Source organism: Heptranchias perlo, chromosome 13, assembly GCF_035084215.1.
Source record: "Heptranchias perlo isolate sHepPer1 chromosome 13, sHepPer1.hap1, whole genome shotgun sequence".
NCBI lineage: Eukaryota > Metazoa > Chordata > Chondrichthyes > Hexanchiformes > Hexanchidae > Heptranchias > Heptranchias perlo.
Genome location: NC_090337.1, coordinates 18459177 through 18475579, shown reverse-complemented (window position 1 = coordinate 18475579; position 16403 = coordinate 18459177). Strand labels below are relative to the sequence as shown.

Below are 16403 nucleotides of genomic sequence, written 5' to 3'. Positions count from 1 at the left end.
AACATCCCTAAAGTTTCAGTCTCCACAACTCTACTACCCTATCCGGATGTTCATTCCAGACATACACCGTGTTTTGTGTGAAATTATATCTGATTTAAGTAGAGTTTTTACTACTTGCTAATTTTCACTGTTTTTCCTAATTTCTAATTTAATTGCCCTATTCATCCATTTTGGGGATTGTCTGGTTAATATTTGTTTCTCTTAGGTACATGCTTATTATGCATATTCAACATTATATATGGTTTGAAAATTGCTCAATTTTCCTCAAATTAAACATCTCTCAGCACTACTTCCCAGTTCACCTATTTAATGCTTCTCTTATTGCTCTGTAGTTTCCCTTTTCAACATTTTAATTTTGTCGGTCCCTATCGTTGCTGAATTTTAGATGCTGTAAAATTGAATTATGCTACAGTTCTCAAGGGTCCATTATTTCTAAATGATATATGCTGCTTTAATGACTTGCAAGAACCTGGTCAAGATCTGAATTACCCCTAGCCGTGACCCTAAGAGTCAAAAAGCAGTTATGTACTAAAACAAAAGCAAAATACTGTGAATGCTGGAAATCTGAAATTAAAATGGAAAATGCTGGAAACGCTCAGCAGATCGGGCAGCATTTGTCACGTACTACTATACTAATTCAGTTTCTCATGCCACATTTCCATCTGGGAAATGTGGCATGAGAAACTGAATTAGTATAGTAGTTGACTGAAGTTACCACAATTAAATTGTCAGTGCATACCCTTATCTCATTACAAGTTGTCCTCATCCTTATTTTCCTTACGAAATAAAAGTTAGTCAATTCAAGTCAGCTTATTTCATTTTGTGTCAAGTCCTGGTTTATCAATTCAGCTTCCTTGGTTTCAAAATTATCCTGAACATAAGTTGCAAAACTTACTGGGTGATGGGGCCGAAGATGGAAGCTGGGAGGTGAGACCACTGCGACTGCGAAGAATCGAAGGAAGACAAAGCTGCTTACAGCAGAGTACTTCACATGGGGATCATCTGAAAGACACAGATCAGTAAACAAAGGCAACTAACAGCATCTTATTAGTGTTTTTTTATTTTGGTGTCTGACCTGCACGGAAACCCATCATTATATTTAAGCCTCTCCAAATCAGGCTACTGAGAAATCACATGCACCTATAGGATTTCTATTTGCCCAGTATGGTCATGGGGACATACCCCACTTACCCAAGTCTAGGGAGCTTAAGCACAGGTTGTCAGAGCCAAGGCAAGTATATGCAGGGATACTACTGGAGTTTAACCAGTTAAGACTGCACAGCTTACCAGAGCTGCTTCCTGCTGTTTGTCCAGACAGGACCAGTTATGCCTTTGGCTTGTAGAGTTATCTGGAAATTACGGCACCACAATTAATAAGCAACCCTTCTAAAGCCAACTCCTCAAATCAGTGCTCTTTTAGAAAGAAAAGAAAGAACTTGCATTCATATAGCGCCTTTCGTGTCCTCAGGAAATCCAAAAGTGCTTTACAGCTAATGAATTATTTGAAATGTGGTCACTGTTGCTTTGTAGGCAAATGCAGCAGCCAATTTGCACACAGCAGGATCTCACAAATAGCAAGGTCCCACATACAGCAATGAGAAGAATGACCAGTTAATCCATTTCTGGTGATGTTGACTGAGGGATAAATGTTGGTCAGGGCACCACAATGCCCCTGCTCTTCCAATAGCACCTCGAGATCCTTTATGTTCACCTGAGTAGGTAGACAAGGTCTTGGTTCAACGGCTCAATCAAAAGGCAGCAATTCCAACAATGCAGTACTCCACTAAAGAGTCCGCCTAGATTATGTGCTCAAGTTCTGAAGCAGGGCTTGAACACATGATCTTCTAACTCAGACTAAGAGTTAAACTACTGAGCCAAGGCTAACACTTTTCTGTCACTATTACATTATGTCCTTGCTGTGTCATGACATCCACATTAAGGATCAAGAGCAATATCACTGCAATTTTATCCTTCAGATGCCTTCTGAAGATCCACATACACTACGTCTACTGCATTCCCTTTATCTATCCAGTCAGCTCAAATTCCAATAAGTCAGGCCTAATTTGCCTTTAGCAAATCTGTGCTGACTGTCCCTTAACTAACACATACATTTCGAAATGCTTATGATCTTCATCTCGAATTGTGGATTCTAACAACTTGCCCAAAACTTACATTCCACTAACTAGTTTATCTCCCTTGCACAAACGTGTACAATTCACAAAAGCCAACTCTGCGAAAGGTGTTTGCAAAAGGTGGCAACATTCGCTCAAATTGTAAATAAAACGTATGCGAAGAAAGTACACCGAAGAATCTCAAATGTACTGCGAACTTTTAAATACATGGCACTTAAAAGATAATATCCAAAATCTGTTTGCCTTTATAAACCTACCGACCATAAAGTGTTTATGATGATCCATCCAGGGTGTATTTTCCTTAGAGACAAAACAAACTTTTCTAAAGTGCTGGTTGGTCAACTCATTACAGCTATATTTATTGAAAAAGAGAGCTACACTGTTTGAGGGACATCTTTCAAAGGTTTCATACAGAACTAATGCTTTTTAATTATCGTTTAAAGGAATATTAATAGATATGCAAGAAGGGCAAGGAAACACAATGACTAGATATCTCCAGTTGAAGTGGTAGCACTGGCAGGTCCGATAGGCCGAATGGCCTTTTCCGCTGTTATAATTTCTATGATTTATCAATCAGCTTAAACTCTAATTTGTCTGACCTAACTTGCCCTTAACAAATCCACGCGGGCTGTCCTTAAATAACACATGCATTTCTAAATACTTTCTAACCCATCTCGAATTATGGATTCTAAGAATTTGGCTGTTTGAGAGGCAGCGGGTAGGAAAGAGAGAAAGAGACTCAATTAGTTCTACATAATGAAACTAGGATTACTGGTGGGAAGTCAACGGAAAGAAGCTAAGCGTACAGGAAAAATACTGCCAAGGCTTTTCGAATTTTTTTTGCTGCAATTTTCCATTTTATCATGTGAGAATTTTTTTGAATTTCTGGGATTCACTGGTTTAATTTTGCATAGTCACCAAACTCAGTAAATCTAGGTGAACTTGTACTCATTTTCAAGTTTTAGGGCTTGGGAATTTCACCTGGATTCATCAGCCAAGGATTTCTGCTGCTGCATTTGCCTATTAGAATAAATGGACAGAAAATCGTGGGCTAGCCAGTACAGAAGCAGAAATCCACAGTCATTGTGTTTGAATTCAACTGATTAAATGAGAAATTTCCAAATCGCTTTCACCATTGTAGGCATGATTACTCAACAAGCCAGTTTGGATCCTGCATTGCAAATCCTTTGATGTATTGTGTAGTGGTATATATCAATGGGTTACTCCAAAACCAAATTTAAAATGGAACTATACTGGACTGTGGACACCAGGGGGGTGATTTTAGGAGGCAATTGCAGGTGTATAGGGGGCAGGGGAGGGCTCCGAAAATTGCAGAAATCCCATCCGGGTTCAGAAGCGGGCTCCAACCTGCCGACTTCCGAGTTTCCCAGGGACCCACCTGTGTGCGCGCGAGCGACCCGAAAACTGAAGTCCCGCCGGCAATTAAAGCCAGTGGGATGACAGTTACAGAGCCAAATGTACCTCACTGAGGTACTTAAGGCACTTTACCTGTGACAGATTAAGTACTTAGAAAGATTTTTTTTTTTTTTAAAACTTGCCTGGGCGGCTTGCCCACCGCTTCTGATTCACGCCTGGTCCAGGCGTGAATGGCCGGATCAGGGAATAAGAAACTGAATAAAGTAAACAAAAAATCATAGACAGAAGTGAAAACACTAAATGAACCTACCTTTGCACCCTGCTCCGATGCCTCCCTCTTCACCTCCCCCCGATGTCCCCCTCTCCCCCACCCATCCCCGGTCTTCAGTCCAGCGCCAGGTGACGTCTCACTCTCTCTTTCTCATCTTGCCGCCCCCCGCCTCGCAGCTCCTGACGGCAGCCAGCCTGTCAATCAGGCTGGCTGCCGGGAGCGAAACCTGGCGAGGAGGTTAATCATCAGCAATCAACATGCAATCGCGTCGGAAACGGTAAGTTTTGTTCATGCGGGTTTGCCACGCGCACTTTCACCACCCCACTGCCAACCTGCCACCATTGTAAAATCGAGCCACAGAAGTCAATGCAAACAGAAAATAAGACCCATCTCACGAGTTTCTCAAATGGCGGGCTACAGCACCATCCAGTGGTTAAACAGCACAACATATGAATAAGTAAATAGCATAAATAACATGGGCCTTAACTAAGGTTTTGGTAGAGTGCAATGGTGACAAAATTACCCAAGTGGGAGTTGCCATCTGCCATGTGAAGTACTTGATCTATTTCTCTTTTAGTTCCCCCTCCATTTTACTTAATTTTCTTGCTTAGGCGCTATACCTTAGGAAGGATATATTGGCCTTGGAGGGATTGCAGTGTAGATTTACTAGAATGATACCTGAACTCTAAGGGTTAAATTACGAGGAGAGATTACACAAACTCGGGTTGTATTCTCTGGAATTTAGAAGATTAAGGGGTGATTTGATTGAAGTTTTCAAGATATTAAGGGGAACTGATAGGGTAGAGAGAAACTATTTCCACTGATTGGGGAGTCTAGAACTAGGTGACATAGCCTAAAAATTAGAACCTGGGCTTGCAAGAGTGAAGTCAGAAAACATTTCTACATGCAAAGGGTGGTAGAAGTTTGGACCTCTCTTCTGCAAATGGCAGTTGATGCTAGCTCAATTGCTAATTTTAAATTTGAGATTGATAAATTTTTGTTAACCAAAGTTATTAAGGGATATGGGACTAAGGCAGGTATATGGAGTTAGGTTACAGATCAGCCATGATCTCATTGAATGGCGGAACAGGTTCGAGGGGCTAGATGGCCTACTTCTGTTCCTATGCTTTGGATCAAAGAATACCTTATTTCCCTTTCATTAAGTGAATTTTTCTATTGACCATAAACAACATTGTCCAAAATAAACAAAGTATATCATGTGCAGGATAAACAATACAGAAATCATGGCACCCATAAACAGAATATATACAAAATGCTAATGGAATAAATTCAATATGAAGGTGGGTATGGCATCGACAGCTCACTCCATGCCTGCTGATGATGGCACTGCGGGGCAGCATATCACTCAGGATCGAACCTTGAGGGACTCTGGAGACAACAGTTCGGGGTTGGGACAGGGCATGGATCCAAAGGAAATGCTCATCTGCTACACCCTCAGGAAACACAAAAGGCATCATGGGGTATGGGGAAAGAGCAGGAACATGGCATTGAGATAGAGGATCAGCCATGATCATATTGAATGGCGGAGCAGGCTCGAAGGACCTACTCCTGGTCCTATTTTCTATGTTTCTATGATAAGCTGCAAAGGATGCACAGAGCACTGAACCCTTTTTGCCACATTCCTTCATTCTTCAGTAAGTTTCTCCTTTCCACTGAGAACATGATAACGACGTTCTATCTGGCAGTCACCTGCTTCAAATAGGAATGAACTGCAGACTAGCTTATCTGACAGCTTATCTGGAAGGATCCTGATACAGAGAAGCTTAATTCTGTGGTAACCTTCACAGATATAGAAAAAGCCATCCTAGTCCCTGAAGTTGTTTATAAATCAGCCAGCAGCAAGTGTCACAGCTGAGTACTGCCTCTGCAGTGAAACAGAGAAGCCAAAAACAGCACACCACTGATTTACCCACAAAAGAATGGCAAGATCTGTAAGCACGGGTCTTTGGGTACTTAAGGCAGCGAACATACCTACTGAGGTACAGTACCTGAAGAAGCTGTGCCCTCATGAATTGCTTCTCCTTATCAAATTCATACAGCACAATAGGAATACCCAAAATGATTCCCATCCTCTTAGTTTTGTTAGCCACAACTTGTACTGCAGCAGTAATTGCCAAGACTCTAGGAAGATGTGTTATGGAAAATTTAAGGCCTCAGCAAAAATAGATGGAAATAAATGTACGCAAAATGCTGAACGCATTAGTAAATGTTCACTGGCAAAAAAAAAGATTCAATATTCAATGAAACAGCTTTAAGAGACACAGATGAGGACCATTTCCCTGTCACATGACCATTTTAAACTGGTGAGGAACTTGTCCACGAGTGGAGGCTCATCAGAAGTCGTAAAATTCAGTGTGGGACCTCATCTGTCTAAACATATCAATTGAATGAGGCTCACACATGCCTGTAAAACAGTATCATTCAGCCCCTCAAAATCACAGATTGGAAATTTGAGTGCGCTGTAAAGCAGGTTGTGATGCTGATTTTCTATCCCTTGTCCATCACCATGAGGCTTCACTGTTCCAGGCTTAACAGCTCAAAATTACACAAAAGCTTAGCTATAGCAGAACACTGACAATACTACTTTAATAGTTTCATCATTAACAGAGCAATTAGATACAACACATTGGGCCTCAGTTTTAATTTTCAACCATTACTCTGCTCCATTATATTTGGTTTTACAAAGACCTATTTGGCACAAAAATTGGATTGTTTGAAATATCGTAACAACTTTCACCTCTTACCTGGAAATTGCTTCCTTGCCAGTTTTTGTAGAGAATTAAACACCTCACACATTAGGGTGGGACAACTCATACTGGACTGTACAATCACATTGAACACTCTTTCAACATACTGGCGAAGGTTCTCCTGCAAATTTGAAAATAAACTGAATGTAGAAAAAGGAGCATTTGCATTAGAGCAGAAACTCAATTCACAACAAAATGGAAAAGATCCCCTCAGGTGAATAATGTAAATTGATAGGCAAAGAAGATTCCCAGATTACCACTACTGATTACTGTTCAGAATTTTGAATGCTCTGCTTTTCCCTACCCGCCTTTCCTAGTCCTCTACAGTTGCACTCACCTCCAAAATTCCTGCCATTAAGATCAACTGGTATTTACCCAGCTGGTCCAACAACAGGTCTGCTGGCTCACACATCTGCCATGCATCCGTGACTCATCATGGACCTCACAGCGATGGCCAAAAGCGTTCACCTGATGCCAACCATGGACCCTCAGCTACAGATAGAAGTGTTAAAAACAATATGTACTCACCTCCAGCTATTTCGTCCACCCCCTCCACTGTACTTGTCAGTGAAGCTGCGGGATAGCTATCGCTAGAGATGAATGCATACTATCTTGAGCACTTACCTCTGTAGTTAGGGGACAATGGCTGGAACTGGGGGAATATTTTTAAACCAGTTCTCTTGGTTTGTGGCATGTTTGCTGGTTTCAGTTGTAGGCGAGATTGTGGGATAGCAGATTGCTAGCAGATCCCTCGATAGCAGAACTTGCCTCCTGTCAGCAAGATCGAAGAAATGACACTGCACTTTTCTTGTTGCAGGTAACCAAAAAGGTGACTAACAGGAGAGCGGCTAATTGAGGTGCCACTGCATTAAGTTTAAAACAGTACATTAAAATCAGTCTGTTAAGACAGTAGGTTATAAAACTAACTTCTCTACTCCATACAAGTTAAATTATTAAAAATTGAAGTAATCACCAGAAAATCTGACAACATACATACCTTATTCACCTCAACATTATCACCTTCCTTTAGTTTTACAGGATCAATCTCACACGTTTTGCAGGAGTCACAAATCTAAATAAAACAAAATCCCCAATTAACCTCTAGTGAGGACGACATTAATATTCTTAAACATTAATAAATTTTACTAGTCAAAGGAAGTAAGTCTTTTTCATTTCAATTATACACAGATTTTTATTGCAGAAGGTTTATCAGAATTTCCACATAATTCACACATTATAAATAGACATAATCCAGGACTCAATTAAAACAGGGAGATCAGGACAGCCGAATGTTGTTCTTATATTCAAGAAGGATGATAGAGCCATAACATAGGAACTACAGAACCATTAGCAGGACCAAAAGAAAAAAGTTAATGGAATTAATAAATAAAATGGAATATTACTGCATAACTGACTAATCAGCAACCAACATAGTTTTAGAAGGGTAAACCTTGCCTGACTAACTTCAGACATTTTTGAAGACAGTGAAGTCACACAATGGTATACTTATGCTTCCAAATGGTATCTGATAAAGTATCACAAAGCTCCTTTACAAACTAAGAGCAGGGATTATCAAAAACTACTGATTACTGCTCTGCCTTTCCTTACCCATCTATCCTAGTCCTCTCCAGCTGCACTGACTCCTGGACTTGCATTGCCTTTACCTAACCTTCAAAGATGTGCGTTTCCAGTTCCGTTATTCACTGTGCTGGCTGGGAATTTGCTCTGTAGAGCTAAAGGAGCTCAATGCACATGGCCTGGCTGGCTGTGAGGAAGTGTTCAGAGTTTTCTGACCTCAGGTTCGGGTGTCTTTCCGCAGATATCGTGTTTTAGCCAAGGGCCATTTTCTGTGGCAGAATCCTGCACCATGCTGGCTTGGTCATTGTCTCAGGGTTTAGCATGCTTATGGGTCCTCTATGGGTGGCCTTGTGCAGCTGTGTTTCCTGGTGTGGGTGTTGGGCAGTTGAAGGTGCTAATCACAGGGGAGGGATGTGTTTTCCAGGTCTTGGCAGGTGAGTGGCCCATGGAGGGGGGTGGGGGCGGGGGAAAAGACTATATATGTGGACTCAAACTGGGGGATCTTGCACTAGGGCTCTTTCTGAAGGAATCAGTTACATTTGTTGGCAGCATTTAGCGCTGCTGGCCTCTCTGGATGTGGAGACAGCGTCTCTTTAGCTGCTTTGGAAGCATGGTCAAGTTGCTCCACCGTAGGGCCAATTTATGTGCTCCATTTTCCAGGGACTTCCTGAGTCTCTAAAAGCTATATTATTGCCACAATTTACCCCTCTCACAGTCAAACGAATATCTTCCATTATAACATCACAGTAGCATGAGGCACCCCATATATAGGAACAAGTGGGGAGGGAGTTTAGTGGAAGACAGAGATCTTGATCATTTGAAATAAATATTTTGATGTAAAATGGCAAACAGAAAGCACCATCTGGTGAATGGGCAATACTGCTGACAGGTGGCTAGGGATGGGGAGATGGTGATGCCTCAGATTCAGGGAGACAATTTCAGAGCGTAGAGCCGAGGCAGCTGAAGGCATGGCCGCCAATGGTGGGGCAATGGAAATCAGGCATGCACAAGAGGCCAGAATTGGAGGAACGCAGACATCTGAGGGTTGTAGAGCAGGAGGAAGTTACAGTGATAGGGAGGGGTGAGGCCATGGAGGGATTTGAACACTAGGATGAGAATTTTAAATTTGAGGCGTTGCTGGACCAGGAGCCAATGTAAGTCAGTGAGCACAGGGGTGCTGGGTGAAGGGGCAGCAGAGTTTTGGTAGAGCTGAAGTTTACAAAGGATGGAAGGTGGGAAGATGGAAATGGGAAGCATTGGAATAGTTCAGACTAGAGATAACAAAATCATGGAGGAGGGTTTCAGGAGCACATGGGCTGAGGCACGGGTGAAGATGGGTGATATTACGGAAGTGGAAGTTGGCGGTATTGGTGAAGGAGAGGATACGAGGTCAGAAGCTCAGCTCATGGACGCTGCGGTTGCGAACACTCAAATGGTGGCCAGGGAGGGGAATGGAGTGGGTGGCTAGGGAACTGAGTTTGTGGTGGGGACCGAAGACAATGGTTTCAGTCTTTCCAATATTTCTGCTCATCCAATACTGGATGTCGCACAAGCAGCGTGACAAATCAGAGCCAGTGGAGGAGTTGAGAGAGGTGGTGGTGAGGTAGAGCTGGGTGTCGTCAGCATACATGTGGAATCTGACATTGTTTTCGGATGATATCGCCAAGGAGCAGCATGTAAATGAGAAATAGGAGGGGGCCATGGATAGATCAAGACAGCAAAACATTTACATGAGAGAGACTATTATTAAACTTTTGTTCTTTAGCAATGGCACAGACGATCAACTCATGGGGTATATTTTCCTCCATTCATTGTTCATTGAAAAGTTGGAGCGAGTATAAACTAGAAAATATATGAAAAGAAGAAAAAACGCCCATATCTGTAAGAGAATATAAAACAGTATCTTACTTCATCTAAAATGGGCTTCAGAGTCACTTTCAGGTAATGCTTTCCAACCAGTTTCATCGTTTCGTCAATACATCGAGTGGCCAGAGAATTTCCCCTAAAGATAGTGTTGGCTTCCCTACAAAAACAAAGAAACGGGTTACATCAAACATCTCACACTGAACACTTTTACCTTTTCTGAAAACTGCTCAGAACTGAAACTTTGCCGTGTGGCAACACACAGTGCATAGTAAATCTAACAGTCATTTGAGGGTAAATACCCTTAAGCCCTGCTCTTCTGTATCGTCTCACAGTCACAGTATTAGTGCAAGTGAAAATACACTTATAAAAAAACAACTAAAACATAACTGATAAAAGCATCCTGACTCATCATAGATTCTCAGAGACGCAAGAACAAATATTACTACTATTTACTAGATGCATAGGATCGCTGTTGATTATGGTTCCAAATCAGACTCATTGCACCATCACTTATGCACACACCGACTCTCAAATTAATCTCCATTATGTCTTGGGATAATACAGATAGCCCTGTGTTCAAGTAATGTGTCATTACCAACCCTCCATCCCCAAAATAAACCCCCTCAACTCTTATTACTAACCACCTTAAAAACCATCAACTGAAGTGAGTCATCCATAATCAGAAATTCTGGGGTAGAGTTTCCGCTTTGGGCGCAATCGGGAAATTGCTCCCAAAATGGGCTTGTAATTGCACTGGTTAAGTTTCAGTTCAAGTTTCTGCTAAAAATCACATTTGCATAATCACAAAGGTAAAATCTTCCATGAACCAGTGCAATCAGGTAGTGTAATAGAATATAATTGTTTATTTTATTTTCTTCCATTAAAAGATATTCCTTGATGTATTTGAGAGGGGTAACCTGGTGCAGTTTTATTAATACAGCTGAAAATGGGTTTATTACAAAAAATAAGCATTTTTAATAAGAGTCCTCCTGTGTGTAATCTGACTTAAACTCACTGAAAATGACTTTAAAAAACTATACTGAACCATTTACTATCATTGGTGTACACTAGTACACGAATACACATTAGTAAATTAAATATTTTTTAATATGAAAAAAACTTTAAAAATGTGCCTACTAGTGCGCCTAAGAAAATTAGTGCAATTTGAAAAGCCTTCCCGAACCAGTGTCATCGGTGGAAACTCGCAATGTCAACCTGGGGGCATGGCCAGTTTTGTGGGCGGGGACCGATCCAGGCAAAATGAATTTTGAACCAGCGTAAAAGATGCGGAAACTCGAGCGCAAGTGTTTTTGGGTGTAACTCACTTATGTTTTAAATTCCCCGGTCTTTTGTGCTGGTTCGGCCAATTCTGCCAGGATTGCACGGATATTACTGGTGTAAAGGAGCAGAAACTCTACTCCTGGAGGCTTAGTGTTGGTGGTGGAGGAGCTAGATCAAGGCATAAACTAACGGAACGTTCAGCGATTTGTTCCTGTAATGTATTGGCAAATGGTGGACAGTGAACACACTGTACGAAGCAGTAATGTAGGAAGAAACTTGTTTGAGCAAATTTTAGAGCAGCAAGGAGGGTAGCATCAGGAAGGAGAAGCTAACCATGAGAACAATGGTATCTTACTGTTAAATATCCCATCCACCAACTAGTCTGGGGCAAGCTGATCAGCAGCTTTGAAAAAGACAAAAACATAAATCATCAGCTTGTAAACAGTACCTGTGTTAATCCCTCCACTACCCTCCTTTCCTGTGCCGTGCCCTAGTTCTGCAGCACCTGTACCTTTGCTTCAATCCTCCAGTGCAACCAACCTTACCTCTAACCCTGTGGTGTATCCGCTTCTCGATTTCCAATCTTCTGGTGCACCTGCTCCCTCCTTCTGCTCCTGATCTTCCAGTGGACTACACCCCGGCTCCAATCATCTGATAGATCTGCCCCGATTTCAAATGCATCCAACCCCAGTCCTATCTACCGCAGTGACTGACATATCCATAACTAAAGTTATATTTCATCCCTTTTTAGGATTTAGTTCAACTGGTTGAAGTTCAAACATCACTTTGGGTGAAAGTTAATTTAGGAGAGCTCATTTAAAAACAAACAAACACACTCCACAATTAACTAGTAAGTTTTAGAACATTTTTTATGGTACTATTGTAAGGCCACAGCAGCGCTGCGACAGCATGAATTGTAGGGCAGCCTCAACGAAAATCACAGGTTAAAAACTGCCCCTACTCAGCACAAATTAGTAATCTTACTTAGAGAGGCTAAAAGGACTGATATGGCAAATGGAAATGCCATACTGGCACAGCAGGTTCTGTTCTTGAGGATGTGATTAAAGCACATTGCTGGGGCAGAGTTAAAAAGAGCTTTATTCGGCATCAAGCACTCCCAAATCAGTTACAACAGTTGCCAGATCGAGACGCTGGAAATGTGGTCCACCACTTAGCTCCATCCATTTCTCAGATATACAATTTGTTTTTAAAGTTCTATCAGAACCAATGATAAAACAACCACCTGCTACTTCCAGGATGTGGCAATAAAGCAAGACCGCTGTAGCAACTGACAGACTTACTGTGTATGCTGCAAATCTAACTCGGCTATAGCACCAAGGAAAGGAACCAGCTTCTTGTGATGCAACAGCAGGCGTACGAGTGGTAACACTGCTTCTTGTTTCTCACGACACACCTCACCCAGGATATGGACTGCTGAGGCGGATATAGGCTTGAATGAAAAAGAGAAAGAGCAGGATAAGCGACACTGCTAAGTAACCTCAGACTGATTTGTTGCAAGTCACCATTTTAACCACTTGCAGCTGCTCTCCACCCTTCCTCTGTCAACAAATAGTTCTCTATAATCTGTAGGAAGCAGTTCATATCTTTCTAATACAATACAGCCTATAAACCTAGTAGATAACATTATACATTGTCAGGGTGTCAAGAACACCGTATCTACTTGAGAGCTAGGCTGGTTAATTAATAAAAAGTGGACTGGACTTGCCCACTACACACTGCTTCTGTAATGTCACTTATTAGATTATTTATGGCAATGCCAACAGCCAACCAGGATATTCCTAGAACAGAGTTGGTGGGAACCAAACCAAACTTCAGCAAAAGGAAACAACATTTACTAGCTTGTGCCAGCTCATGAGATAATTAGCCATATCTGAAAATTCATGTCTTGAAGTAAATGATCTCATTCTTAAACAGTATTAAACTGAATGCAAACCAATTTTGAGACCCAGTTTTTAGCTCCACATTTAAAGACATTAGTAAAAACTGGAACCTTTTAAGGGCACATCAACGGCCTGCTGAAGTTAGATACTTTAAGTAATGACAGATGAAGAAATAACCATAATTAGTTTGAGGTGTACACAATGAACATTCAGCAGTATCTGGGCCATGACCCATTCAGATCCTGTGTTGTTTTTCCTTTTAACAACATTACTGTTTCCATAGCAATGAAGGGTTATTATACATGGCTTTTGTGTTTATTTCATCAGGTTTAGATTTTCTTTACTCACTATATAAAGCAAGTGCTAGTAAAACCAAGGGCCCGATTTTAGCACCCGCTACCGGGTGCATTCTCGGCGGGGGGGCCCCGAAAATCCCGAAATCCAGGTGCGGGACCGGATCGCGCCTCGATCCCGCCCACTTCCGGGTTCCCCGATGACGCGCCGGCGTGTGCGCGCAGCCCCCACTGGTGGGAATCCCGCAGGCAATTAAAGCCAGCGGGATGCCACTTGAGAGTATTTACTTTGCTTGTTCAGATCATTAACTGACCTGATTAAGGCACTGTGTGTGATTTTGGATAAACATGGGACTGTTTCACACTCTGGGGGAAACACTCCCAGGTCAAATGGACGTGTTGCAGCTGTCAGCCTGTGGCAGCTGCAAAGGTCCATTTGACAGGTGGGGGGGGAACCCTCAGCCATTGCAGGAGGCCGCTCTGTCACTTTGGACAAAGTTTGGCCTCCACCACCCTCCTCCTGATGGTCGAAGTCACCAACCTGCACACTTACCACGGGGTCCGGAGACATGTACCTACTTTGCGGACCCCCTCAGATGTACATCTTGCGGATGGGGGCCGCCGTAGCTGCAGTCATGACCTCCTCGGAGGGCGAACAGCCTCACCAGCCTCGCCATCCACGCCGTCCACCTCTGTCTGACACGTGGAGCTCCACAACAGAGTGCTGTGACACATCCACCTGTACAGCAGGAGGAAGGGCTACCGCAGAGAGAGATGCGTCGCAGAGGGCACTACCCTCGCCACACGTTCCACAGACCGAGGCTCAGCCTCCTGGACCTTTCTGAGCAGCAGTGCACACGGAGGCTCAGAGTCAGTCGACATGTAGCCGTGGACATCTGCAGCCTCTTTCATGCCGAGCTGCTCCTGGCTGGCCCGTGCACCATCTTCCTACCTGTCGCTGTCAAAGTCACCACTGCCCTCCCGAACTTCTGCTCCACAGCCTTCCAGGCTGCAACCGGGGACATCGCCGCGCAGAAGAGCCCTGCAAATACACCCATACCCACTCTGCAGTGACACACTGGGTGGCATCCTCGTAGGGATACCCAGGAGCGGGCATTATTGCACAAACCGGACAGGATTCGCGAAGACATGGCAGTAGTGGTGCCAATATAATGTGTGATGTGAGTTGTTCTGAAATTCAATATAAGTAACAACCATCACAAACCCTCAAACACCCTTGTGCATCCCCTTCATGCTCACGACACGTTTGCCTTACGCTGCCTACTGCACATATGTGATGCATGCCCTGTGGCTGCAGCACAGGTGGTGGCAGGTTGAGTGAGGCTGGCCGTGAGAGAGATGCACGAGAGGGTGAGTATGGGATAGAGCCATGAGATTGTATGAGGATTGGGTTGCGTGGTAGTGGCGGGTTGAGTACTCGCGAGGTGAGTAGGTGCAGGTAAGATGAGGATGAGGTTTGAGTGGGTATGAGGGGTGATGTGACAGAGTAGTGTTGGCAGTGCCGAAGGAGATGTGGGGTGGGGGCAGTGTTGTGGCAGACGGAGTGTAGGGGAAAGACTATGTGTTCTCACTGTGGCTGACCTACTGAAGTCATTGGAGCGCCTCCTGCACTGTATGCAGGTGGGCGATATGTTGGTTGCGCTGGTGACCTCCTCTGCCACCTCGAGCCAGGCCTTCTTGGTGGCGGAGGCAGGCCGCTTCCTCCCGCCCGCCAGGTGGAAGATCTCTGTCCCTCCCCCTCCTCCTCCTCACCCCATCTAATGATACCTGGGGTGAGGCATCATTAAACTGGGAGCAGCCTTCCCCCTGGGCTGCTCCATGCTGTAATTTTTGCTGTTTGTGGCAGCATCCGTCAGTGGAGGACTACCCCTTTAAATAGAGTGCCTCCAGCTGACAGATCTTACTGCGCATGCGCAGCCCGCCCGACGCGCAGACCAGCAGCGGGGAACCCGGAGCAGCAGGTAAGTGAATCCAATTAGTGTGTTGCCTGCTACGATCGCGCGGGAAACCCACTAATTCCACCGGGCGCGCACCCGCCGAGAACCCGCACCCCTGGTAAAATCGGGCCCCAAGTGTCTGCAAGGGACTGGTGATATTTTGGCAGTGAAAATGTGATTTGACATTTCTCTGCAAAAATCACAGTAATTGTAGCTCATTTAGAAAAGGTTATATACAAGCAAGTATGCACTTAAAGTGGCAATTGTACACAAAATACAGTAATGGCTGCTTTGAAAAGGCAAAAGATTGAGAGTGTTGCTGAGCTGTTATACAATATTGTGACCATCCGAAGTAACCAGCAGATGGTATCATTGCTTTTTTCTTTGAATATATAAAAGAGGCCAGCTGCAGCTGACCGATAATTTTTGAGATACCGACAGTGGGTATCACAGAACACTTTATGAAGTAAGGGACCACTGTTGTTCCTCATGTAGAGATATTCTGTAATTCAGCACAATATTAGGAAAGCAGCTAGTATTAATCTCTTTTAAAAGGCCACCTGTGATTGAAAGCCAGTTTTTGTGGTGAAGTTCACTCATTAGTGAAGGTTCCAAGAGGGACGTGTGCTTCAGTAATGGGGTATACACAGGTAAACTGCAGCTTGTTTTTTAAAAAAATATTACAAATACCATGAAGCACATTTCACAATGACACAGCTACACAACCTCAGCATGAGTGCCCCAGTATCCAAGTATTTGATTGAAAAATATTCAGTATACCTTAGCAGGGATAACTTTCAGTGGGTACGTTCAAATTCCATATATGTCCTTCTGTAATGTACATCTCCCCATTCCTTTATTAGCAAATTAAAAAAAAATCAAACCATCCGATTTCATCAGTTATTTTCACTCATCCTGCTTCTTTGCCCCTCCCTGCAACTTGGCAGCACATAGGATCCAGTGTCTGAGTGTGCTCTG

The 16403-nt window shown here is 43.3% G+C and overlaps 1 protein-coding gene across 1 annotated transcript in view; it reads right to left on the bottom strand.

The window, feature by feature from the left end:
* Positions 1-16403, bottom strand: part of rasa2 (RAS p21 protein activator 2) — a 132354-nt gene that overhangs the window by 16145 nt on the left and 99806 nt on the right. The window contains exons 11-15 of the mRNA XM_067995075.1: positions 12575-12723; positions 10035-10149; positions 7546-7620; positions 6546-6669; positions 896-1002 (exon numbers count right to left, since the gene is read on the bottom strand). Of these exons, the coding sequence (XP_067851176.1) occupies positions 896-1002; positions 6546-6669; positions 7546-7620; positions 10035-10149; positions 12575-12723 (570 nt within the window). The remainder of the gene's footprint in view (positions 1-895; positions 1003-6545; positions 6670-7545; positions 7621-10034; positions 10150-12574; positions 12724-16403) is intronic.